The sequence below is a fragment of the Eptesicus fuscus genome, chromosome 18, assembly GCF_027574615.1.
Source record: "Eptesicus fuscus isolate TK198812 chromosome 18, DD_ASM_mEF_20220401, whole genome shotgun sequence".
NCBI lineage: Eukaryota > Metazoa > Chordata > Mammalia > Chiroptera > Vespertilionidae > Eptesicus > Eptesicus fuscus.
The window spans coordinates 42022645-42049033 of record NC_072490.1 but is presented as its reverse complement, the minus strand read 5'-3'; the positions used below and the strand labels follow the sequence as shown (position 1 = coordinate 42049033).

At 44.4% G+C, this 26389-nt stretch overlaps 1 protein-coding gene across 3 annotated transcripts in view; it reads right to left on the bottom strand.

The window, feature by feature from the left end:
- Window positions 1-26389, bottom strand: part of CACNA1D (calcium voltage-gated channel subunit alpha1 D) — a 295364-nt gene that overhangs the window by 115818 nt on the left and 153157 nt on the right. For 2 of the 3 annotated variants that reach the window (XM_008146330.2, XM_008146333.2), the window contains exons 5-8: window positions 26025-26167; window positions 21789-21941; window positions 21048-21244; window positions 14808-14911 (exon numbers count right to left, since the gene is read on the bottom strand). In XM_008146330.2, coding sequence (XP_008144552.2) covers window positions 14808-14911; window positions 21048-21244; window positions 21789-21941; window positions 26025-26167 — 597 coding nt within the window. Of the gene's footprint in view, window positions 1-14137; window positions 14242-14807; window positions 14912-21047; window positions 21245-21788; window positions 21942-26024; window positions 26168-26389 lie in introns of all 3 variants that reach the window. The other variant, XM_008146329.3, reaches the window with a different exon arrangement.

The following is a 26389-nucleotide window of genomic DNA, read 5'->3' as shown; positions in this document are numbered from 1 at the left end:
TCTTCTCATTACAAGGAACAGCACCTTCTCTCAATACTACCTGTCTTCTGACATCTTAATAAATTGAGTTTTCCAATCCATGAACAACATATACCCTTCCATTTTTGAGGCCTTTCATTTCTTCAGCAAAGTTTTATATAGAAGTAGTCTTGTACATCTTTCACCAGATTTACTCCTAGGAGTCTTGCTTTCTTGGGAGGTGGAGAGGTTGTATCTTCCATGTCTCTGTCAAACATTTTGAACATATGTAATACAGTTGTAATGATCCTTTTTATGTCCTTTTCTGCTAACTCTAACATCTGTTTTTCTGCTTCTTTGCATCCCTAATAACCTTGGACTGAAGCCAGGCATTGTAAGTTTTATCTTGTCGGGTGCTCGAGCTTTCTGTATTCCTATAAATAACCTCATGCTTTGTTCCGGGAGGCAGTCAGGTAACTAGGATCAAACTGTTTGATCCTTTCAGGTTTTGCTTTAATGTTTTGTCAGGTCAGTCTGGAGCAATGTTCAAACTGGGACTAATAATTCCTCACTACTGAGGCAAATCCCTTCTGATCCTTACTCTGCCCAATGTCGTGTGAATTGTGAGTTTTTCCAGGCTGGCTGGTGAGAACAAGCGATGTTCCTGGCCCTGTGTGAGCACTGAACACCATCCTTCCTAATCCATTTGGATGCTCTTTCCCCAGCAATAGGTAGCTTCCTCACATACATGTGCAGAAAAGTATTCCGTCTCAACACTTAAGGGGACTTTCTGCTTATCTCGAGTTCTCTCCTCTCCAGCACTCTGTCCTGCACACTCAGCCACCGTGGTGTCCACAGACTCTTCATCTCCTCACCTCGGGGAGAAGACGCTGCCTGGGTTCCCCTCAATATGCCAGGGCCAGGGATCTCTTGCTTAAGCCAGTGAGCGGTGACAGCCACGGAGCTCATTTATTTCCTGTTTCTCAGGGATCAGAATTGTCTGATGTCTGGTGTCTTGAAAACTGTTGTTTTACATATACTGTCTGTTTTTGGTTTTGTTGTTGTTTTGGGTGGGAGGGTGAATCTGGTATCCTATCATGACCAGAAGCAGAAGTCTCTTTTAATTGTATTTTAAAATCAATTTTATCCAATGTACACAATTTAGGTTTACGGTTTGGCTGATGTTGACACCATGTAAACAACACCAAAGTCAAGATACAGAACATGTATAATACCTCTCAGCAAGTTCTCTCATTCCCTTTCCCCAACCACTCTTCTTCCTCCCACCCTGGGCAATCAATGACCTGATTCTGTACTACAGATTGATTCTGCCTCTACCAGGACTACACCGTATGTTCTCTCTTGTGTCTGGCTTCTTTCCCTCAGCAACATGTTTTTGAGCTTCATTGTATTCATACTTCAATCCTTTTTATTGTTGAGTAATATTCCAATGTCAGAACCCAACACAGTTTCCTTATCTATCCACCTGTTGAACAGACCACGATTTCATTATCTGTTTACCTGTTGATAGACACTGGGTTTTTCCAATTTGGAGCTACTTTGAATAAAGCTCTATGAATATTTATATACAAGTCATTTTGTGGACCTAAGTTTTCATTTCTCTTGGGAAAATACCTAGAAATGGAACTGCTGAGCCATTATGGTATGATTGTTTCCAATCTTAAGGAAAAATATTCAGTCTTTCATCATTAAGTATGATGTTGATTACAGTTTATTTTAATTTTTTGTAGATCGCCTTTTTCAGGTTAAGGAAGTTCTCATATATCCCTAGCTTACTTAGAGTTTTTATCATGAATGGAATAGTCTACATTTATCGATATAATTACTTTTCTCCTTCATTCTGTTAATGTGGTAAATTACATTGTTTGATTTTCCAATAGTGAACCAACCTTATATTTCTAGTACATACCCACTTGGTCATGAGGTGTTATTATTCCTTTAATATTGCTAGGTTCAATTTGCTAATGCTTGAGAATTTTTTTGCATCTATATTAAAGAAGGATATTGTTCTTTTCCTATTAGAGGTGTTAGTTAAGTTTTACTACTGTGGTTATTCTGGCCTCACAAAATGAGTTGGGAAATTTCCTCTCCTCCTCTATTATCTAAAAGAATTTCTTTTCTAGAAAAGGTATTATTTATTTCTAAATTGTTTGACAAGAGTTCACTTTCACATCATTTAGGCCACCAATTTTCTTTGAGAGGGTCTATGATTCTGAATAACACTTAAAAAGGAAATATAGGGTTCTTCAGTCTTTTATTTCTTAAGTTCTGATAAGCTGTTTTTTCCCCAAGAAATTTGCCCATTTATCCCAAGTTATTAAATTTATTGTCACAAGATTATTTACCCTACTCTTGTTATTTCAATGTCTTTAATATCAGTTCTCTCTTTCATTTCTAATACCATCATGATTTCTCTTTATTTTTTTTATTAGTCTTGCTAGAGATTTACCAAGTTTAAGCTTTACAAAGAGTCCACTTTTGTTTTTGTTGACTTTACCTACTATTTGCATTTTCTATTTTATCCACTTCTGTTCATTTTTTTTTCCTATTTTCCTTGGATTTAATTTGCTCTTGTTTTTATCAATTCTTAGATCGGAATGTAGATCACTAAATTTAAACCTTTCTTCTTTACTAATGTAAGCATTTAAAGGTAAATTTCCCGTAAATGCTGCTTTAGATGGATAATACAAATTCTGAAATGTTGTATTTTCATTATCATTCAGTTTAAAATATTTTCTAATTTTCATTGTAATATTTTTCTATGAATTGTAATTTAGAGATGTGTTATTTAATTGCCAAGGATTTGGAGGACTTCTAGACAGTTTATTGTTATTGATTTCTATTTTAAATCTATTGCTGCTAGAAAAACATACTTTTGTAAGATGTCACTCTTTTGAGATTTAGTGAGACTTTTTTTCTTATAGTCCAGATGTGGTCTATCTTGGTCAATGTCCTACTTACTCTTGAATAGAATGTCTATTCGGCCATATTGGATATAGTGCTCTATAACTATCAATTAGGTCAATTTGATTGAAAGTGTTTAGGTAGTATCTATACTTAGCATTTATTTTTCATTTTTTTGCTCTATAAATTATTGAAAGAGGATTATAAAAATTTTTATCTATATGGATTTGTTGATCTCTTCACTTAATTTTGACAGCTTTTCCTTCATGTAGTTTAGAACATATTAGGTACAAACATATTAACAATTGTTGTGTTTTTCTTGATGAATTGGCCCTTTCATGATTATGGAATGTCTATCTCTGAGATAGCTCTCTCTCTGGAAACACTTGTATTATAGTCATTTTGTATATTTGGTATTAATATATTTATCCCATTCTTTTAGTTTTAATCTATGTTGTTATATTTATAGATATTGCATTTTTATTCAGTCTGAAAACGTCTGCCTTTTAATTAAATGTTGTGTCCATTTTCACTTAATGAAATTGATATGGTTGGGTTTATGACATTTTGTTACTGTTTTTTTTATTCTGCCCATATGTTCTTTATTCCTTTCCTGCAGATAATTGAAAACCATTACTATTTAGTATTCCACTTTATCTTTTCTTTTGCCATTTAAGTACTACTTTGTTTTATTTTTTAACCATTGCTCTAGAGATTATCATATGCATCCTTAATTTATTATGGCCTACTATTAATTCATATTATATTAATTCATGTTATATTATCATGTAAAACTTTACAATAGTAAAGTTCCACTTAGCTCCCTTCTATCTTTTGTGCTATTGTCATATAGTTTACTTTTACATGCTATAGTCTCCATAATACTGTGTTATTACAATAAATCCTCACTTAACATTATCAATAGGTTCTTGGAACTGCAGCAAAATGATGTATAACAAAATCAATTTTACCATAGGCTAATTGATATAAACAAGAATTAAATCCCTACTGCATCTCATCAACACTATAATGAAAAGACATTGAACGAAACATTATTTGAGAACCAGCTGTATTTTTACTTTAAATTATTGTCTTTTTTAAAAAGTTAGAAATGAGGAAAATTCTATCTTTACCTTCATGTTTACTATTTTTGGTGTTCCTTATTTTTTAATGTATATTTAAGTTTTGACCTGGTATTATTTTCTTTAGTCTGATCCTTTAATACTTCTTGCTGGTGACCAATCATCATGGTTTTTGTCTGAAAATTTATCGTTTTAAAGAGTTGGGGTTTTTTTGTTTGTTTGTTGTTGTTGTTGTTTTTTGCTGAATACAGAATTCTAGTTTTTCTTTCAGCTTTTTAAAGATGCCATTCCACTGTCCTATGGCTTGCACTATTTCTGAAAATAAGTCATTAAATAATATTATTTTCTCCAAGTATGAAATTGTCTTTTCCTGAGTGGTTTGCTTTAAAATGCTGTATTTTTAATTTCAGTCATTTGAATTTAATGTGTTTAGGTGTGCTTCTCTTTCTGTTTTTTATTGCTTAGGGTTTGTTAAGCTTCATGGATTTGTGAATTTATAGTTTTCATAAAAACTATAAATTCACAAATCCATGAAGCTTAACAAACATTTTCAGCCATTTTTTTCTTTTAAAAATTGTCTTCTTCCTCAATGTCTCTTTCCTCTACTTTTGGGACTCCAATTTCACATTATCTCAGATTGCTTATTATTATTCTGGTGATCACAAAGTCTTCACTGATTTTCTTCCCTTGAGTTTCCAATCTGCTGCTTATTTCAGATATTGTATTGTTTCTATTTCTCTACTGAGAATTGTCATCTGTTCCTCTATTATCTTCATCCTTTCCTTCTATTCCTTGAACAGGTTTATAATAGCAATTTTAAAGTCTTTGCTAATTGCAACACTTCTGTCATTTCTCAATTTGTTTTTATTGACTTCCCCCTCCCTTGATTATGGATCATGTTTTCCTGTTTCTTTTCACATCCTGTGATTTTAATGATGGGGAAACATTTGGGAAACATCTGCATTTTGTTGTCTTTCTTTAATGGGTGTTGACTTTTGTTTAGGCAGGTGTTTAACTATTGGGCCACTTGGCCTGATCCTGTGACACTTGTTTAAAAGATTTGTTGAGACAGGTTTCGAGTGACTCTTACTCCGGGGTCAAAGCAGCCCCACCTCTAATGCCTGGCTTTTCTGAGGTCTCAAATCAATGTCCAATGCATTCATCAGGGTCAAGCTACTCCAGCTGTCAGAACTCCTCTGTCCACTAGCACTGTGAGAGTTCCAGCAGCTTATAGCTTCCTAGTAGCTGTCCTTTACCAAGCCCTAATAGTCTCACTGGCACAGAGCAACTTAGTGTATGGTCAAATATTGGAGAGAATCCCCACTCAGATTTCTGGAGCCCCTTCTCTGCACACCTCTCCCAATACCCTGCCCTGAAAATGCCAGCTGTCTCGCAGCCCAAACTTTGCTCTTTGCCTCTTCAGCAAATAAACTGCTGTCCCCTGCAGTCCTAGGTGACTGGGGCAGAAAACCAGGACAATTGTGGGAGAGACTTCATGTGCTTCCCTTCTCTTAGGGACCCCAATCCTGTGCTGCCTATTTCCATCTTCGGAGGAAAAAACCGCCAGCTTTACAGTTGTTTATGGTGCAAGGTTCACTCCGGCACCGTTACTATGTTGTGGCTGACAGTGGATTAGAATGGTCCTAATTTGGTCTCCCTACATCCAGTCTTGTAGGACCCATCTAGTCTGTTCACACTGCTGCAGCCAGAGTGGTTTTTATATGCAGGTTTTTCCAAAACTTGATCAAGAAAATGTTCAAACATTCATAAATGTATAAAGGACTATATAGCAAACACCCAAATGCCTACCACTTAGACTCCACAATTAACATTTTCTACATTTTTTTTATCACCTTTCTATCCAATCTTCTATTCTGAAGCATTTTAAGGTAAGCTGAAGGCATCAGAACACAGAAAAAAAAATCATTAAATGAGGGAATTCAAGTCAATTTTTCTTAAGTCTAAGACGAAGGAAAAGGTGATCTAGCAAGATTGTCTGCTTCTTATTAGTCTGTTATATTAAACCCAACCAGGTGATACTGGATCAGCCCTACACACTGCCTCCAGGCCAAACATACCTGTCCTCGTCCACATTGCGGAGGAACAAAGTCATTAAGAAGGTCCCCGCAGGAAACAAACCCACAATTTCTCAGTGGTGTCCTAGAGAGCCAGTCTACACTCTCATAACGCTGTGGGTCCATACCTCTATTCCAGCCTCAGACATACACTGCTGAATCTCAGGGCTTTGCTTTGTTTCCAATAAAACCTTTTTTCACAATATCTTGTTTAAAACCAGACAGTGCCCAACAACTCATTCTGTGCCTCTCCCTGTGTGTTCCCATTTCACACACCCGGGCAGGGATGATGGCTCTCCTATGCTGTGTGGGCCCCGTAAACACTGTCTCATATGGCAGGAAGACACTGATGTCCGGGGTGCATACATTTGCTGAAATATTAAAATGAAACTCCAGAAAAGGAACACGTGCTAAACTTCAGTAAAAAAGAGTTCCCTATACTGTGGACATGCCAGTCTTTGTACACTGAGCTGCCTTGCTCTACCAATATTTGATCTCGGCAAGCAATTTTATCAGCCTGTACAAGAAAAAAAAAATTACATAGAAGGAGGGGAAAAACTAGCAATGGTTGACACTAGCATAGCATCTTAGGGGCAATCATCAAAAATGTTTCTCACAAGAAGGAAAATTATTAAATTCATAAATATCCCTCCCACTGTAAAAAGTGATAGCAATTGTTAATGCCACCGATCCAACAGGGAACATGGGAAAATTATGGCTTTAATTTCAACCATTAAAGTACAGGCGGCTTTATGAAGAGCCGGGTCTGTGCATGAAAGCACCACGATGAATTCTCTTCCCCTAGGACTGGAGATCAACAGACGAAACAGCCTGCCCTGCAACAAGGATGCCCTCAACTACCTCTCCCTTCTCCTGAACTGTACACCCACCAACCAGAGTGCGGTGGAGGGAATGCTGCTGATGGAGCAGCCGCTTAGGTTAGGACAGAGCTCTCCATCGGCAAAGTGGGTGCCCAGGAGGGCACATGTGGCCAGAGGTGCCTCCTGGGCTCTCAGAGGTCTTTGCCAGGCATTAGACAGAGGAACTCGGTCAGGGACAGATGATAGCCACAGCTGACAAGTGAGAGAGCGCTACTGAATCTGCTGCTAGTGCCTGGCTGCTGTCCACTGCTGTTGCCAGGGAAACAGACGTCAGCTTGATGGAAACAAGGATCAGCGAAAACTTTCACTTACCTCGTTTCCACTGATCCCGACAGCCATTTCTATGGAAACAGTAGCCGCGAGCCAGTGGCAGAGAGGTTACCACTCACTTGTTAATGTCAGGTGTGGCTACCAGCCTGTGCACTTCAGGTACCATGGTACCAACAGCACCAGCATCCAGCTGCCAGCTACCCCCGACAGCCTTTTAACTCTGCAACAAGAAAGTTCAGTGTTTAAAAGTATATAGAAATGTCTAGCTTGGTTCTTTATTTGAAAAAGGAAGTTAGCATTCTTCCACCTGTGGCTGAAGCGGCGCTTAACTTCTTGTTCTACCAAAGCCAAACCATGTGAAGTTATTAGAGGACATGGATCTCTCCCCCAGCTTTCAACTCCATTCACGACATTACTTCCAAGTTCAAGATAAGAGACATCCGACAGTGTGAACACGTCTTTTACATATTAGCCTAGACAAGCCAAAAGACAGATCCTACAAGTGATCATTAGGGGTGTCTTTTTCTGGCATTCTGGCAGCCTGATCATCACTAATTACACACAGGAAACCCGTTTTTTTTTATTGTAAAAACTATCTACAAAGAACCCTCCAACATTACTTTGTTTTTCTTAGTCTGTTGGTCAAGATAGGAAATTAATTCATGAACTCAGTACAGTTTTATTCTGTAACTAGCTTTCCCGTTGCAGGAAAAATTCCTGCAATGGGATTTCCTGCTGCACTCTACCCTGCCTCCGTTCCTCCCTTGTTCGCCCGCCTCACCTTCTCCTCCAGCCCGCCCGAGTTTCCCTTCGCCCCCGGCCCCACCTCCGCTCCGCCCGCCCCGCCTTCTCTTCCAGCCCTCCCTTGTTTTCCTTCACCCCCGGCCCTGCCTCCGCCCCGCCCGCCCCGCCTTCTCTTCCAGCCCTCCCTTGTTTTCCTTCACCCCCGGCCCTGCCTCCACCCCGCCCGCCCCGCCTTCTCTTCCAGCCCTCCCTTGTTTTCCTTCACCCCTGGCCCCGCCTCCGCCCCGCCCTTGTCACCCGCCCCGCTTTCTCCTCCAGCCCTCCCGCGTTTCCCTTCCCCCCCGGCCCCGCCTCCACCCCGCCCTTCTCCTTCCCCCGGCCCCGCCTCTGCCCCGCCCTTCTCCCAGGCCCCACCTCCGCCCCCACCCCCGCCCCCCCCCCCTTGCTTGCTTCTTCGAAGCTTTACTCCCTTCTGCAGCTGTTGGCTTCTTTGGACGCTGTCTTGATATGCAAATTAGCCGCCATCTTTGTTGGGGCAATTTGCATACTCATCATGATTGGTTGGTGGGCGTGGCTTGGCTTGTGGGCGTGGCTTAGGTGTAGCGAAGGTGCGGTCAATTTGCATATTTGTCTATTATTAGATTAGATACTGTGGTAACCAGGCATACTGATTGCCTGGTTATCCCATGACCTAACAATATGCCTTTCAATGTTGTAAGCAATTCAGCTACTCTCTTAAGATGCAGGTTATGTCAGAGGGGTGTGTATAGGGAGAAATTCTGTTGTTCCTTTTCTATCAGCAGAGGCTGGTCAAGTGCTGAATGAGAGCCAAATCGAATCCCACTCATGAATAATGTATAAGAGTGCCTGTTCCCAGAGCGTATGTCGCCACTTAGAAACTATTCACAAGCAAGAGAACCACCATCTATCCTGATAGGTTTTGCCTCCTTTGCCAACATTCAAGGGGAAGGAATCAGAGACACTCTCTGATTTAACACGCCTCATAATGGTGTGAATTTCAATGGACCAGGGTGCAAATGACGATCCCCCAAACCTGCTCCTATTCTGTGTACTTCTGCTAAAATTCAGCTGACAGTCCCAGCACTGCCCCCACCGTCCCTCCCCAATCTCCACACATCAGCAGTTACCATGGAAAGCAGCCAGGCCTGGGTCTCAGTCTAGGCCCTGGGATCCGATGCAACTAGAATGGGCAATCGGAAGGATGGGATAGTGAAATTCAGAATAATCACCTGGTTTGAAAATGGCTCTTCTATAATGCTTCACTTCATCCGCGTCCCCACAACACTTCTAAAGTTAAGATAAACAGGCCTCTAGTCATATAAAATTAGATTAGTGATTTTAAAAGAGAACCTGTGACCTGGTAGATTTGCAACTTATTGGGACACAAAGACACAAATTAATTTAGAGCTGAACGATGTTGAATTTATAGACATGGGTTCAATTTACATTCAGTCTAATGTCATAAAATCTGATTTACAAAGAGCATTTATCTTCCAACAATATACAAGGACTACTTACGAAAAGAAGTGGTTCAAATATTTTTCATAAGAGGCTAACAAAAACCACAGCTTTGAATTCATGGGCGAATTACAAATGATTTTCATCTTTCTTTAAAGCAGGCCCAGGAGGTGGTTTATGTAGTAATATTCTTTAGTAATCACTGTGATTACTATATATATATACATATATATATATATATATTATTTATATATTATTTATTTTTTAAAGTATAACTTTGACTTTTCATTAATTCAGGCCTACCTTGGCCTATAATTATTAATTGGTTTAAAAGGACTGAGTTAATTAGATTTTCCTTGCATCCCATTAACTAACAATATGCCTTATACACTCTTACTTGAGCCATCACAACATGACCAAGCACTGTACACTCTTGCTCAATTGAATCCTCACACAACTCTACACGATTGGTATTATTAGTTGCATTTCACAGATAGGGGAAGTGAGACTCAAAGAGGTTAAGTAATTTGCCCCAAATCTCATGTGGTAAAAGGTAGAGCAAAGATGCAAGTCTTGGTGATCCAACTCTAAAGCCGGTGTGTTTAACCACTATGTTACAGAAATGCCATTACCTACCCCTATTTGTGGCCAATAAAAACAAACAAAAAAAACACCACTGTCAGACATAACTTCAATCGCAATGATTCAGAACTTGACAAAGAACCTCTACAGCCTCCTCGTGGAGGGCACAGAATACAGTAGTAACATGTGTACCAAGCACGTTTCTCTGGTCACTTCCTAGGAAATCCAGAGAATGGTACCCTTTAGATAATTTCCAAAGAACCCCAGGGGAGGGGGCATAGACTTGATATGCAGATACATTAGATGAGTAAAACTCTGTGTATTTTTTGAAGCACTTCTACATTCATGAGCGGATTTAAAGCCAGCACCCTGTGAGAAGGTGGATGGTGGGTCATCCCTGTGTGAGGGATGGGGAGACTGAGGCTCAGGGCTACTAAGTGAAGTCCCAGAGTTACTGTGTGACACTGGCTGGACCAAAACCCAGGTCTCCTAGTTCCCTCTTCACCTACCAGTCCCCTCCTCGGGGCCTGGACCCCAGCTCTGGGGACCATGCTAGCTCATGGCAGGTGTGCCCAGCATCAGGCGGGTCCTGCGGGTGCAGAACAGAGCCCACTGCCCGTGGCGCCCTTTCCCCTGGGAATCTGGCAATGAGGATAAAGAAACAAAGCACCGAAGCACCAACGTGTTCTCTTATTTTGTCTATTTACCGACAAACACCTCAACAGAGACAAGGAGTTAAATGAACAGTTTTAAAAGTGAAAAATCACGAAGCTTCTAAAAAGCCAGCACGGCCGCCGACGTGGCCTGCCTGAATTGTAGATTTAACTGAGACATGCTTTCTGGTCACTGGTCATAACAGGCCCATCTCCTCAATGACAACTTAATGTAAAGCTGCCACACGAGTTAGACAGCTCGGCTCCTCCGCAGCACCCTGTCCTCAGAGACCAAGGTCTTCGTCTGCTCATGCCTGGCTGCAGGGGGTGCAGTTTGTAAACTTCGTACTCACCTTGAGGAATGCTTTCAAAATGTACCAGCAACAAATCAAGGGGCAGCTTAAAATCAGTTCAAGAATAAATAGGATGGCCTGGCCACGCTAAATTTGAAACGGAACCACGGAGCAGAAGCAAATATTTCCCCATGGTCAACAGACTTAAAGACACACATCATCATTTCATGATTCTGCATCAGAAAGCTACAGCAGGGTCTTAAATTTCTACACTAGGAGTCTTTTATTTCAGTGCTTTTGGGATTCCGTTTGTATTGGTCTCATGGCCCTAAAGGGCTTTGCAACCTAAGTTGTCTTCCTTTTAACGTTTCCATCCTTCTGGTTTTGTCACCTCTTGTAAAAATTGTGAAGAAGAACCCTAAGACTAAAACGAAAGTATTTTAAATTTGCTTTAACAAGAGGATGAATACAAGGGACCTATTTTGATTTCCGGTTGCCTTGGGGGGAAGCCAAGGGGAGGTGGCTGGTGCAGGTCACCGTTAGGGCAAGTGGGAGCCTGCCAGCTCCTCGTATGTTTCCCCAACAGATGCCTTATCATCTTCCAAGATCCAGCCGACAGCCCTTGGTCCACACCTCTCCCCTAGCTTTGCCCGCCTGCACTGCTTAACACTGGTCTCTCCCGCCAGACAATGAACGTCTGAACACTAGGCCTCTGTCTGTTGCTTAGACATCCTGGCACCCCTGGCCTCTGGCCCAGAGCCGGACACTCAGCAGAACTCGGGAAACGCTGGCCAAATGAGCCAATAGGCTGAAAGGCTCTGCTCTGCAGACGTGGTTCTCACTTCACACAAAATGCCCCCCAGCATCTCCTACCGAAGTGGCCTCCGGTGGAGTCGAGTCCGTATGCAGCCCACGGATACATGCACCCACAGGGGAAGTCACTAGGGAGTCTTAGGTTTTATTTTAAAATGTATACATCGTTTGCCTTCTTCTTCAGAAGGGATCTAGTTTTGTTTTGATACAAAAATGTTTTTTAAGTTACTTTCAATTAAATTATTTTCCCCAAAATACAGTTCGGTAAACTGGTTGTTCCATGAGGGTGTGTGCCCTTTTTATCCCCAGATCTGGGTACCCCCCCCCCCCCGTGGGGGTGCATATTTAATGCCCACCTTTCTCATGAGGAGCCCCTCCTCCCAGCTTTTCCTTTTTTCTTTTTTAAGCAGCTTCCTCGTGCCAGGGCGCCGGGGCCTGCTCTGCGAGCTCGGAGATAAGGCACGTCCCCGGCACTGTTGAAATTAGCGGTTTCCATGGCCTCAGTCAGTTTAGTTGGGTTTAGGAGACATGAGGCGCCAAGGAAGTCACAACAGAATTGCTGTTGACCTTGGACAGGCTGCTCCTGTGGCAGAGTTAAGCACGATGCTGTTTCTCCAGGAGCAATTTCCACCCTCAAACCCCACCACCAGCCTGAGCCATGGAGGTTCACTAGGAGGAGGGCACTTTAAAGGTGTAAGTGCAAGAGCATGAGGCTTGAGGAGCCACTTCTCTGTAGAAGGAAGCTTTGCTATGGGTGGAGGGTCCAGGGCAGGCTTCCACCCCCCAACTCAGTCCCAGCCCCCCACCCCCCTCACTGGGAGGCATGCTGCTGGGGCTGCTGTGCCCTAGGTAGGCCTTCATGTGTGAAACTGACCCCCTGGGTCAAGGAGAATTCCAAGTCCTTACCCCCTGCAAACAGGCAGGGAGGCGGGAGGGAGGTGGGGAGGGGAGCAGAGATGGGCAGCTGGCTCGGCTTTGTGCTCTGAGAAAAAGGCGACAGAGGTCTCTCCACTGACTCGGCGTTACATGAAGACATCATTTGCCCGAGACACAAGCCCCACAAGCTCCGAAAGTGGGAGATAAAGTGAGTGACAAGAGGAAGATAAACGCACTCGGAAGCAGTCCATCAGCAGCGTTTCCTGAGGATGTCTGCACTCAGTGAGTAACACAGGCTCCCCGGGAGGTGGGTCCTCCTGGGCCTCTAGCAGCACCCCAGCACCCGCTCCAGGCCCCCCAACAGTTACATTACCCCCCGTTGGAGCCGCTTCTGAGAGAGCCTCGACAGTCCCGGGTCCCTTCCCTGGGGTACTTACTCCCCTTTCTGGGGTACCTGCAGGACGGTGAGGTGGCACAGCTGCCCCGAGGCAGGGCAGAGCCCAGAGACACCCAAGTCCCCGTCCGGAGCCAGTCTCCCCTGAGCCCTCTCTATAGAAGGTAAATAAAATGAAATTCCAAAAACAGTGATGGAGGGACAAGGACCATGATAAGACCAAAAAACATGTATGTGCAGCCCTGGCCAGTTTTGCTCACTGGTTAGAGCATCAGCCCATGAACCAAAGGGTCATGGGTTCGATTCCCAGTCAAGGGCACATACCTGGGTTGCAGATTCAATCCCCACCCTCCACCCCCCAGTTGGGGCGGGTACAGGAGGCAACCAATGGATATTTCTTTCTTTCTCCCTCCCTCCCTTCCTCTCTAAAAAAAAAAAAAAAAAAAAAAAAAATCAATGGAAAAACATCCTCAGGTGAGTATTAACAAAACAAAACAAAACAAAACAAAAATGCATGTGCAAAAGCTGATCATTACTCGATATTAAAGAAAGATTCTACCAGTTAAGATTAAAAATGAATTAGAGGGTAAATTCTCACAGTGACAGCAGCGGAAAACCAAGCTAATCAACAATCCCGAGAGAAGGACGTTAAGATTTTGAAATTTGTTCAGTATTTATGTGCTAACCTAGGCTTATTTCTCCTTCACAGAGAAATCTAAAACACCCTGGAAATATGCATGATTATTTCAAAGGGGCAGGTTATGCACCAATGGGAATAAAACCACAAAAGACGCCCTTTCCTGGGGGAGACCAAGGTCGGGACTCCTTTTCCTCACTGGTAATCCACTTCTGCACTTCAGCAAATTAATGCAACTGGCTTCAGGGGAACGTTCTCATTAAATTAATAGTGTTTGGCAAGCATCAGAAACACAGAACCCCACAGACAGATACAGGCAGAAAGAATCACAGTTCAATCCAAAAGCCACACACGGAGGAAACATCAGAGTCCACACGCATGCAGGGGAGCCTGGGGGGCGATGGGGGGAGGGGACACACACAGCCGCCCCCGCACACGAGGCAGCAGAATGGGCAACATGAATCCAACTGCTTACCCACTAAGGACACCAAGAACCAGGTTAAGGACGAAAAATGAGCCAAGGATTATCAGACTAACAAAATACACCCATGGCCATTCCCATCCTATCGCATCATTTACCTGTAAAATGTAAGGAGATCAGTTATCAGTTATCTATTTACTAAAGAGCGGAGCCCCAGGAGCAGCTGCCAGACCACGTGGGGCTTTGGTGGAAGGTCAGTGCCCCTAGGGCGGGACCCCACCCAGGGCCGTCCGTTTTTTTGTCTTCACAGAAGGATAAGTTCTGCTGCTGAAGTCTGGGGCCTACCCAAAAGTCTGCTGGGACCAGCTCATTTAGCGACTGTTTTGTACCAATTCATCTGCATTACATTTGGATCCAGACCAGTAAAGCAATTATAAACGTGTCTCATTTTAGGACAGACAAAAGGGCAAGCAATGGAAAGTATTTAAATCCCAAGCAACAGTGCTGATTAACTCCTGGTCAATAACTATTCTATCGCTTCCTCTCATGAAGGCTGGTGAGGTTCCAGGAACCGTCGTGACTTGGGAAGGCTCGGCAGAGGACAAGCATCTTGGAGGACATGTGAGGCTTGGCACCCACCCGGCGGCCCCATCTAGCAAAGCCTGTGTGGTCTTGGCAACTGTCCTCAGGGCTCTGCTTTCAAGATGAAAGAGGTGTAGCTTACCCGCTCAATACACCAAGTACAAGATTTAGTACGAAAAATGACCCAAAGATGACGAGACTGACAAAATACACCCAGGGCAATTCAAATCCCATAGCATCATTCATCTGTAAGAAACAAGATGGTCTCATAGGGGTGGGTTAATAAGGCAATCTAGTCAGGAGAGAGGGTCACATTAGAGACAGCATTCTATACATTTAATGAAACATTTACTTAGATTCAAATCAGAGACAACAGTAGCCAATACATATTCGTTATATATCACACACACACACACACACACACACACACACACACACACACACACACTCATCAAAGCTTTAAGGGCAAATGAGAGCCAACTTCGGCCATGGGCAGGGCAATCAGCTGGGATTTGGCTTTTCCTCCCAGGAAGCTGCCACCATTAGGGATTTCCTGAAAGGATCTTGGTAGAGGGCAAAACTACTTCTTTGCTGAAAATTATTTCCTCCTCTGTCCAAGTTGTTAGTGCTTTTTTTGCTTTTGAAATTTGGGATGGTGGAAAAGTCTTAGTTATAGAGACAAACTGGCAACATTTGACTCTATAAATTCTATTCTTTAAAAAAAAAAAACAACCACCCACTAAAATAATAACTTTCCATTGGGAGCCAACCTCTCCAAGGAAACCGAACCCGCCCTAATTCTGGATGGCCCTCAATCAGTAAGTCAAGCGCAGCTAAACAAATGTAAAGAAGACGAGTGCTCAGAAGTCAGCGAGCTGACCTACTCCAGGGTGCTCTGGGGAATGAGATTTTCACGCCTGCACCACAGGAGGGACCCTGGAGGAGAAGCACTATCCCCCACACCTACCCTGGATGACCCAGCCTAGAAACTTGGCTTCATCTAGAGGAACCCCATGCCCCACTGTGGGACAAGCTTCTGCGGGACAGTCAGACATGGCCTCCCCAACAGACACCCCCAGGAGGGTTTGGTCATGAGCAGCTTTCATGCTGGAGCAAAAAGGTGCTTTAAGGTTCACGGCCAGATGGAACCTTCCATCAGCACAGGTCAGTGTTAAATTGGGCTAACGCTTCTCCCAAGAAGGAGATGCTAAGGGCCAGTTGGGGACAACAGGAATGGCCCCAGGCCCGACTTTGCTGGAAGACCCAGCATCTCCAGCCGACAGAACTGTACCTAGTCTGGGCCGATTCATGGCTCTTGCCTTGCAGATGCAAGCCCCTCAGCCTTTAAGCATGTACTTTCCTCCACACTATGTGGCTCCAGGTTTCAGCTTTACAGAATGAGACTCATGCATTTTACTGTTTGCCACACACAGAAGCCAAACAGGAAAAGAGAACATTAAAAAAAAATTACCTAACATCTGTTACTGAAGTCTAGGGAAAGGGCATTAAATCCCTTATGAAACACCTGTTTGGCCACATGAAAACTGATGTGCTTAATAGAACTCATATCAGTCTGCACATCTTACATTGGCAATTAGAGTAATGAATGAGCCAAGGCCATGGCTGCAATTGTTGATCTAATTAAGCTGGATAAACTAATTTCAGCAGGAAGGCAGAGGATAATTCTTCCAAAGCAACTACGCCACCAAACTTACTTAAAAACCCATGTGTGGAGGACAAGAAAACAGGATGCTTGGTGTAGTGGCCAGAGCCCAGCCTGGAGGCAGGACCTTCCACAGGGACCCCTCTGGGCCTGCTTCCTCTCTGTTGGAACAGGGGTGCATATGACAGGAGAGAGCATGTTCACAGGATGGGAGAGGGCTGTCCAAGTCCCAGGATTCCCATCAGGAGACCTCGCTTTGCAACAACTCTGGCCAAGTCAGTGGGACTGAGCCCTCGGCTTCACCCCCTCATTTGGGCCTCAGTTTTGTGTTGTCTGCTCCATGTGGGAAGAAACTTTTATTTTTAAGGAAATACCTTTATAATTTCTTAGGAGTGTTTGACAGATTCAGATTTGCTCAAATCAGAAATATCACCTGGAATGATCACTGGAGGCTGGGGGCAAGGCTAAAGCTAAACAAAGGCCATAGGAGACTCTAATCCCCAGACGTTGGGGAAGAGAAGCAAAGCTCAAGCTTTGAGGGCAATCTTTCTTCCAACTAAACCTTCTCAACCCAGTCCCTTCTCAGAGGCTAGTGTTTCTCAGACTTTATATACATAGGACAAATCAGAACTGGCAAGCTGTTCCCCAAAATACCCACATGAAAATAGAGACACTAGTTGGGATTTTGTCTGCAAGGTCTTTATCCACAATGGGGAAATGGGCATGAGCTGAAGCATTTCAATTTAGATTGCTTTATGAAATATTTATATCAAAGTTATCATGTGGAGCCACCTGGTGCCCAGGGAATACTATTCTATTGAGTGTCAGTTTTCCCTTATTTCAAAGGTTGAAATGCATATTCATGTCTCCAATTAAAGGCCATCCTAAAACTATAGGAAACACCACTGGATACTTGGGATGCTGGTTGTAGACCCCCTGAGCATGGAATGAGAGAAAGGTACAGGAAGGCAAGCACTTGGCCAACTAGAGAGAAACTTCCAGGTATCCTGAAGGAAGTCAATGGTCAAGTTGGCCATGAGAATACCCCGTTAGAGCCTGATAGCCAGTAACTCCATAGGTGCCTTCACTGAAAAGAGCTTGGCAATAAGGCAAGCGGCCATATATAATTTATATGGACAGCTCTCTCCTGAAACCAATACTTTTTAAATTAACTTCTTACATTCAAAAACATGTCCTCTGAGTTGAAGGGGGGGAAAAAAGAATCATGTAGTCTTGTTCTGCATCTTAAAGACAACAAAATTAAAGCCCAAAGAGCCCTAGTGACCTGTCCAAGGTCAAACACCAAGCCCTAGCCCAGCCTTAACCTTCTTTCCTTGCACTACACCCTTCTGCCTCTGTGGCCAACGAATGCATGTGGGTCAGATGACAGCTTAATTATGTTTATGGAACTCAATTTATAAAAGCTCCATTAATAACTTTTTTCCACCAGAGTTAATAATCCCACTCCCTTGCCGAAACCGGTTTGGCTCAGTGGATAGAGCGTCGGTCTGCGGACTGAAGGGTCCCAGGTTCGATTCCGGTCAAGGGCATATACATTGGTTGCGGGCACATCCCCGGTGGGGGGTGTGCAGGAGGCAGCTGGTCGATGTTTCTAGCTCTCTATCCCTCTCCCTTCCTCTCTGTAAAAAATCAATAAAATATATTTTAAAAAATAATAATAATCCCACTCCCCACACATCCATATGGCTCTGTTCTAAGTGTGTGTTTCTGAATATCGGGCCTACCTGTACTTTCCTTCTCAAGACCATTTGCAAGACTCTCTTGAGATGTGAGGTCTCAATGAGCTTGGGAACACTGACTCAATGTTAACCTGACAAGATGCAACATAATCCCTGGGCAAAGACTTTGTCCACCATATACAAACACCCAAAGGATTGGAAAATTTGCTTGCCATCAATATTTAAAATCAAATCTCCTTAGTTATCTCTTAAGATGTTTCCTTGATACCCTAGTTGTGGGTAAAAATTAATATTTAAATATGGCCCATCTACACTGAGGCAACGGGATTTTACACTTGGAGAGTAATAGTAATTAGTATTTACTGTGCTGGGCATGGATGTTCTGCTCTGGAACAGCTATGTGGCTTCCAGCTGACTGTGGCCCATAGCATATTAAGAAGGCTTGGTGCCTTGCCTGCCTATCTCTATGATGTAATCAACAGGTAATTAAAAACAACCTGATGTGTTTCAGAGACTAAGATCTTGGTGAAGACGGTGGAAGACGTGACTTTGCTGCCCCAAATGTTATAGAAGGGTGGAGGAATACCAAGGAGAGAGTGCTGGATTCTAGTCTAGACCAGGGGTCGACAAACTATGAGCTGCAGGCCAAACCCACCCAGCCACCTGCTTTTGTACAGCATTTGAGCTAAAAATGGCATTTACATTTTTAAATGGTTAAAAAAATCAAAAGAATATTTTACGACACATGAATGTTATACAAAATTCAAATTTCAGTTTCCATAAAAATGGTTTCATTAGAAACCAACTGTCTACATGTGGTCAATGGCTACAACCCATGCAGAGGGCAGAAGTGAGTAGCTGTGATACAGACATCATGGCCTGCAAGACCATATTTACTATCTGGCCCCTTATAAAAAAGAATATATACCCACATTCTAGATCAAGGACCACAACCTCTGGCTGTAGGACCTTAGGGATGTTCAGTGGTCTCTCTATATCCCACTGTTTCCATCTTCAAAATCCCAGACTTTCTATAAAGGGATACAGGCTGGAATAATAAATAAATTATGAGTGTTCCTCCATTGAAATAAAGATGCCATGTAGTTCATAGATACTATAATTATTATATTGTTAAATTTTTAATTCTGATTGTCATATTAACAATAGAGATCATAATTACATGATCTTAGGTGATACTGAAAGGTTCTCAGGAAGGCAAGTGGACACTCGTTTCTGGGTACATGGAGTTTTCTCTCCTTTAATCGCACACTCCCAGAGGTTTCACTTGCTTGACAAAAGGAAATTGTCATGAGAGAATGTGCAGAAATATAGCATAAAGTATAAAATTGTCCATTAGTCAAGGCATGTTGATCAGCAGTGAACAATTTACCATGACTAGACAGAACAACAAAGTTGAGAGGATCACAGATTTTTTTTTTTAATCAAAATGCTATTTTCTGTGGGGGAAGGATTAGAGTTTGGGCTATTTGGATGATGCTTTTTGCATTTATCAGAAATTTCAAGGGAAATCTGGGAGTGAGACCTCAACTAATCTAACCAGAAGTTGCAACTTTTTAAACGATACTAGTGAAAAGGAACCCTTTGCTTAATTTGAGGGTCCCCTTGCATGACCAGGGTCTTGGCTCATCCAATATAATCGCCCTCCTTTGTCCTCTCCATGGAAGGCACTGACATATAAATATAAACAACAGATGTGCATACACACACACACACACACACACACACACACACACACACACTCCTATAACAAGGAAAAGGAGAGAAAAGGGGAGAAACAAGGAATAACATGCTGGTGCTGCTTAAACCTTATGACCAAACTAGACACAAACTTTGGGGTTGAAAATAAAAACATGCCCTCGCTGCCTAACATTGAGGATACAGGGGCTTCTATAATCCTGTAAGCATGCGGTCACTGGTGAAGGGAAGCAAAAACCTACTGTAACCATCAGATGCTCTGTTCTCTGAAGTTACAGAGTAATATGAAACCCTATATCAAGTGTCTAAAATGTAAAAGCTACATGTCAATCTGCAGGCCTTCTCGCTAGAGGCTGCCCATTCAAGCGGCATTGTATCACTATGAATTGCCTTTTAACAAGTTATTATTGGAATCCTGGTTAATCTCATTTGGATTTTTGGTTTAGCCTCAAAATCTACACATCAGCTGTTTTTCCCAGCAACTCTGTGGCATGGAAAATAATTTCTAAACTTCTGTGCGCTTCTTCAAATTCTACCAAACCAATAAATAAACAGACTCAGCTCTGGGAAATGGCTGTTAAAATACCACCACTCTTCGTTTATGGCCAAGCCTCCTGGCACTGTCTGGATCAAGAAGAACCAGAATCCAGCCATCGAAGGGGTGTCCCCCCGTTTTCACAGCCAGTTGGATGGGTCCCCACTCCATTTCTACCCTCTCTGCCAGAGTTCTTTGGCTCCAAAGAGAAAGGAAGAGAGAGTTAAGGGCTTGTGCTGGGCTGATTTATATAGTACTGAAGAGGCAAGGGAAATATAATATGGGGAAAAACCCATTTTGGCTTTAGGGCTGTGCTAAGTTATGGAAAGCATGAAAGGTATGCAATTTATGTCCCCTCTCTTATTTAGGAGACTAGTAAAGCAGCCTTCCTTTGTGTATAAAAGAACAATTTTAGCCCATGAGGCCTCTTCACCTGGGAAATAACTCCTGGCTCTCTAAGAGCTTAGTGGGGCCAGCCTGGCCTTCCGGGCTCCTCCAGAAAGAGGCCACTAGGCACACTCAGCAAGCGCTCCCCAGGCAGCACAGGGCGTGGAGGGAGCCAACAAGCCTCCTGCTCTCTAGAATGGACACTAAAGCCCTGAGGAGCAACGATGATGCGTCTTGCTGAGTGAAGAGAGGGTCTGCTTCCCTTCCCCAAAACACTGACTTCCAGGGTTTCTTTGTCAGCCAACGCCCCAGTGGCTCTAGCTAATGCAACTGTCATCCGAAGAAAGAGCACTCCACCAGCTCCCTCCCCGCACTGCTTACCCAGTAGAGCACGTCTGTCCAGCCCTCCATGGTGATGCACTGGAACACGGTGAGCATAGCAAAGGCAAAGTTATCGAAGTTGGTGATGCCTCCGTTGGGGCCAACCCAGCCACTCCTACACTCCGTGCCGTTAACGATACACTGGCGCCCATTCCCTGAGAACGCACATGGCGCTGGGTCCTCTTCAGCTACGATATCTGCAAGCAGAGCAAGAAGGCTTCACCACCCAAGAATGAACATCAGGACACCCAAGCCTGAGGAGGCCGAGCACCCTCGCTACCTCCCATCTCTGCTGTCTCGGAATCCCACTTGGTCTTCAAGGTCCGCGCCACACAGTGCCTCCTCCGTGGAATCTGCCTTTTCCTGTGCTCACAGTACCTCTCTCTCCTGGGGCTCTCCCCTCTGTGCTCACTCACAGCACCCTTCTCTCCTCGCGCTCACTGGCCACACTTTCTCAAGTCTGTATACAACGCCACTGATTCGCCTCGTGTTCTAATTTTGGGGGGGTCCCTCATCTTGCTTGCCAGGACACATTATATAGGAAATCAGGACCAAAAAGGAGATTTATTTATTTTGAACATAATTCACACTAGGAACTGGCTCAGTAAATTTACTGGTACATTTGGCTTTTTATTTATTTTTTTTCTTCTCACTCTCATTTTGTTTTAGATTTTCTCAAAACCACAAAAGTTGTTTGGGAGGAAATAAAAAGTTGGGTTAGCGACCATTTTCATTACTCACCTGAGTCAGCAAAAAAACATGTTTTGTGCATTTTTCCAATAAAAAGTTCCAATCCTATAATAGCATAGATTATGATTACAAATAATACCAAAAGGGCTATGTGGAGGAGGGGAACCATGGCTTTTATAATGGAGTTCAGGACAACTTGTAAACCTAGGAGAGAGAGAAATAACTTTGTGAGCCAGGAAGAAACTTCAGTGATGCACATATATAATTCCTAATGGTGCCTGCTTTGCATATGACGCACAGTAATAAAACTCAAAGAGATATCTCAAAGCTTTTAATTACCATTAATCTGGATGTGAAATAAGTTAAAATGAAAACTTAAAGATCATCTCATCCAACTTCCTCACTTGACAGATGAGGAAGGCCTAGAGAGGGGACTGTCCAATATCAAACTGTCCAATATCAAAGTTAGTCATTCATTCATGCATTTGTTCATCCACTCAACAAAGTTCCTTGAACATCTACCACGTGGCAAGCATCAGGTGAGTGCTTTTGGAGAAATGAGGATGTATTACATAAAGTGCCTTCTCTCAAAGAGCTTGTATTCTAGGAGGAGACATAAGAACTAAGTGCAAATTAAAGGTAGCACACAAATGCTGTATGAGGAACATCAGTCACAGTTAAACATCGTTTCTGAGTGGGGTGGAGAAAGAGGACTGGGTGGCAGCCTCCCGTGGCAGGGCCTGGGTCTGAGGAGAGTGATTGCCTCCTCAGGTGGGCAGGGGAGAGGCTATGCCAGGCAGAGGGGAGAGCATACCAAATGCAGAGGTGAGCCAGCGCTATATGGGCTCGGGATGGGGAGTCTTGGCTGGTGAGAACAAGCGGAAAGGAATACCAGGAAGGAAAAGCAGACTGCAGCTAGGTAGCTCTGGGCTTTGAATCTGGGCTACGGGACCATCTTTAGTCCATTAGCGAAAGGCAGCCTCTTTGGAAAGACGAATGGGGCACCAGTAGACAGGATCGGTGGAGACCAGAACTCAGCAACTGAATCTGAGGGAGAAGAAGGTACCTATGGAGGCAGCATCATGGGGAAATCCTAGTGCCCAGCCAAAAAAAAAAAAAAAAGCATGTCAAAAGGAGGCTCTCCTGGAATGAGGGAGGCAGGAGATGAGCAAAGGAAGGAGAGGGTGAGAGCAACTCAGAACCAGTGAGTCGATCACGACACAGCATGAAGAGGAAAGCACCCGGCAGCGGAGCCCTGGGCTTGAGCGGAGGGGAAGGGACACGAAAGCCTGGAGGCTGTCCATGGAGTAATTAATACTCAGAGCCATGGTACAGGGAGAGAGAGAGAGAATGGAAAGAGGGATGGTGGTGGGAGGAGGCGGAAGACTGAGGGATAGTCATGGCCAGGAGACCAGAACTCACCCCAGAACCCGACTCCCACGTTTAGTGTCCTACCTTCTTCCCGCCACCCGTGACCACAGCTTCTGCTCTGCACAGTTCACTCTCTTCCTTATTCTCTTTCCCTTCCCCTTCCCATCTCTCCCTCCCCACTGTCTCACCTCATTCAACCTGCCCTTTTCTAATATCTTCTCACTCTTCCAGTACATACTCAAAGAATGAAGGAATGTAAGTTGAAATGCTAGAATTAAATAAGTTAGAAATCAGGACACACCAAGTAGAGAGGGGAATAGTTATCAGCAATGCTAAGAAAGATGGGGAAGAGGGAGGGGACTTGTTGGGAGGGAACACTGATCAGAGGATTTCAGACTCACAAAGAGCCCATTTTTCTAAGACCCTCATTATGACCTAGGTACTGCCTTTGGATGTTTAAATGCTCAAATGGTTTCTTTTGGGGGAAAATGATCATTATGATGATTGTTAATGTTTTTACCTTCTAGAAAGAACAGACAGATGGGGAAAGGAAACATCTGCTTTAATCTACTTGGATAGGGTTTTTTGTTGTTGCCTAAAATGAGTGTGGCCGTGCTGTAGAGGCGGAGGAAAACTTTCCCAGACCGGGAGTCGAACCCGGGCCGCGGCGGTGAGAGCGGATAGGCCATCCAAAATCACCATTCAGCAGTTAGCTCTTCTCAATTCCATGGCAGTGAGCCATGTGTTTCATGAATATGTTTATATTTAAGGTTCTACTGTATTTCAGATCGGCCACATTTGTGAGATAATGAAGTTGTATCTCAATGTGAATTTTACACTTTTATGTGACATTAAGCTCCTTTGTATATTGTTGATGTGTACCGATCTCACGGGGGCTCTGATCACAGAGGCAGAGGGGTGAAGTGGAAAGAGCACCAGGAACTGGGAGACTGTGGGTCTGGCCCTGTTTGGCCACCCACTGGCTACAGGAACCTGAACAAGTCACTACCCCTTGGCGGGCCTCGGCTTCCTCCTGTAAAGGTGATGCTGTGGGCGGGATGCTCTCTAGGGATCTTTCCCACTCCGACGGTCTGGGATTCCGATGAACACTTACAGTTAACTGCGTGTTGTCTGAACTACTCCCTTCTGAAACATGCATTGTTTTACCTTCCACTGAATAAATACATTCACACACACACACAGAATCCTGTCTTATAGGACAGTCTCAATTCTCTTTAGACGTGACTAGACATTTCCCAGGTAAGTGTAAACAGTCACCCTTTCCCAGGCATCTTTAACAATTTCAGATACTTGAGAAGAAATCACTGGGCCACAGATGCCAAGCAGCATGGGAAACAGCATGAGCCAGAGCCCCCAACCCCTCTCCCCAAAGCCCATTGGGTCTGATGGGAGGCTGGGGTGTTCCCTCCAGGGCAGTTAAAACACGACTGAAACTTTCTCACACGAGACTCAGATCCCGTGTCTCCCTGCTGACCCCCAGGAGAACGGGATGCAGACCTTGGTCAAGTTTCAAAGTGGTTTTTGGGGGGAAAAGGAAGGAACACAGTTTAGCACTGGTTCCTGAGAGGCTGTGGGAGCACTGGACTCGTCATTTAGTGACAAGCTCACGAGGCAAGGGAGCCAGACCTGGCCGAGGAAGTGCCGAGTTCTCACCACCGTGCACGCAAGCCGCAGCACACACGCACGCCGGCTCCCTGCCGTTTGCTGGGGGGGACGGGGGTGGGGGTGGGTGTTGTGGTTACTTTGAAATTAGATTAAGCTGTAACAACTACATCTGAAAGAACGTGTTTGCTCACTGAACTTCTCATGTAACCATGTTCCACCCTAACAGAGCCAGTCATTTCCAAGGTATTCCTATGTTTCTCAATTGCTTCCAGACAGTTCTGTGGTTTTGACTTGCGCTGATCTTTTTCAATGAAAATAAACGAACCATCTGGAAAAACAAGTACACATAAAACACCACTTCCTACATTTTAAAATGTTAAATTTGGAAATGGCTTTTTCTTCCAGAGAATTTCTGGTGTGCTCTGAGCGCCAACAGGTTTAATAAAAACTCACAGAGATGTGCTGGAGGAGCAAGACCGTGGTCTGTGCCCTTCTGACGGCTTCCCGAGGGTGGACACAGGCACGGCCTGCAGGCCCAGTCCTCCCCACAAGTCCTCCCTCCCTCCCCCAGGCCTCCCCCCAAGTCCTTCCCCCCAGTCCTCCCCCCACGTCCTGGGAAAGGTGCTAGGACACCTACCCTCTGAGGTCCCCAGCAGGGGGTGTCCCATCAGGGACAGAGCCCAGGGAGGCACACCCCACACCCCTTCACCCCTTACAGCAACAGCAGCCTGCGGCTCCCGGCCAGGGCACAGGCAGGACATCTGTTCCCACTCAGGTGGCACTCAGCCGGGCCTGGTCGGCAGCAGGCAGCACACGAGGGCCTGGCACAGACAGGGGGCACGAAAGCATTCACCTCTTCCCCAGAGCGGGACGGGCACAGTCCCTAATCGTAGCGAGCCAAGTTTTTGGAAGTCCAGCCCCCGTCACTCCTCACGTTGAAAAGGGGCCTGAGTGGAGCCCTGGATAAGCCACCACTTTCGGAGGAAGTGCCGGCCAGGGTGCTGTCGCAGAAGGAAACCAGCCTTGAAACAGGCCTCGTGCCACCACTTACTCCGTCTCCTCTTCTACAAAATCGGGACAGCACATGGCTGCCAGCCCCTCTTGGGGCCAGCACGGGATCCAGGGACAACACAAGCCGAAGTGCACTGCAAACCGCGGAGGCCTCCGGTCGCCCGCAGAGCCTGGGATGGCCCACCGCAGCTCACCTGCAGCCCTCGGCGCACATTCCTGAGACCCACCCAGAAGGGAAAACCAACAAAATCCCGGCTTTAGGAAACGAAGCGTGCTTACTGGGCACTCCTGATACTAGTCGAAGCGGCCGTAACACTCGAAAGGCGCGGAGGGCTTTGACATCAAAGCCTCCTGATTTGCCACCAGAGTGGTTACCGCCTTCTGTTTCTTTGGTTAATTGTTCCAAAATTACACTAAACAACCTGAAAGAAGAAGAGAGGAAGAAACGTTAGAGTCTGTCACCCAGGGGAGCAAAGCAGGATGATAGCAGCAGTTATTTCTGAACAAGGGCTAATTCTGCGTGGCTGCTGCTCGAATAAAGGGAAAGCAAGGCCAAGGCAAGCACCGGGCTGTGACTCCGGAAGGTGACCCCTGTGTCTACCATGATTTGGGTCAGGGGCTGATCTCCTGTTTCTCTGCCAAGG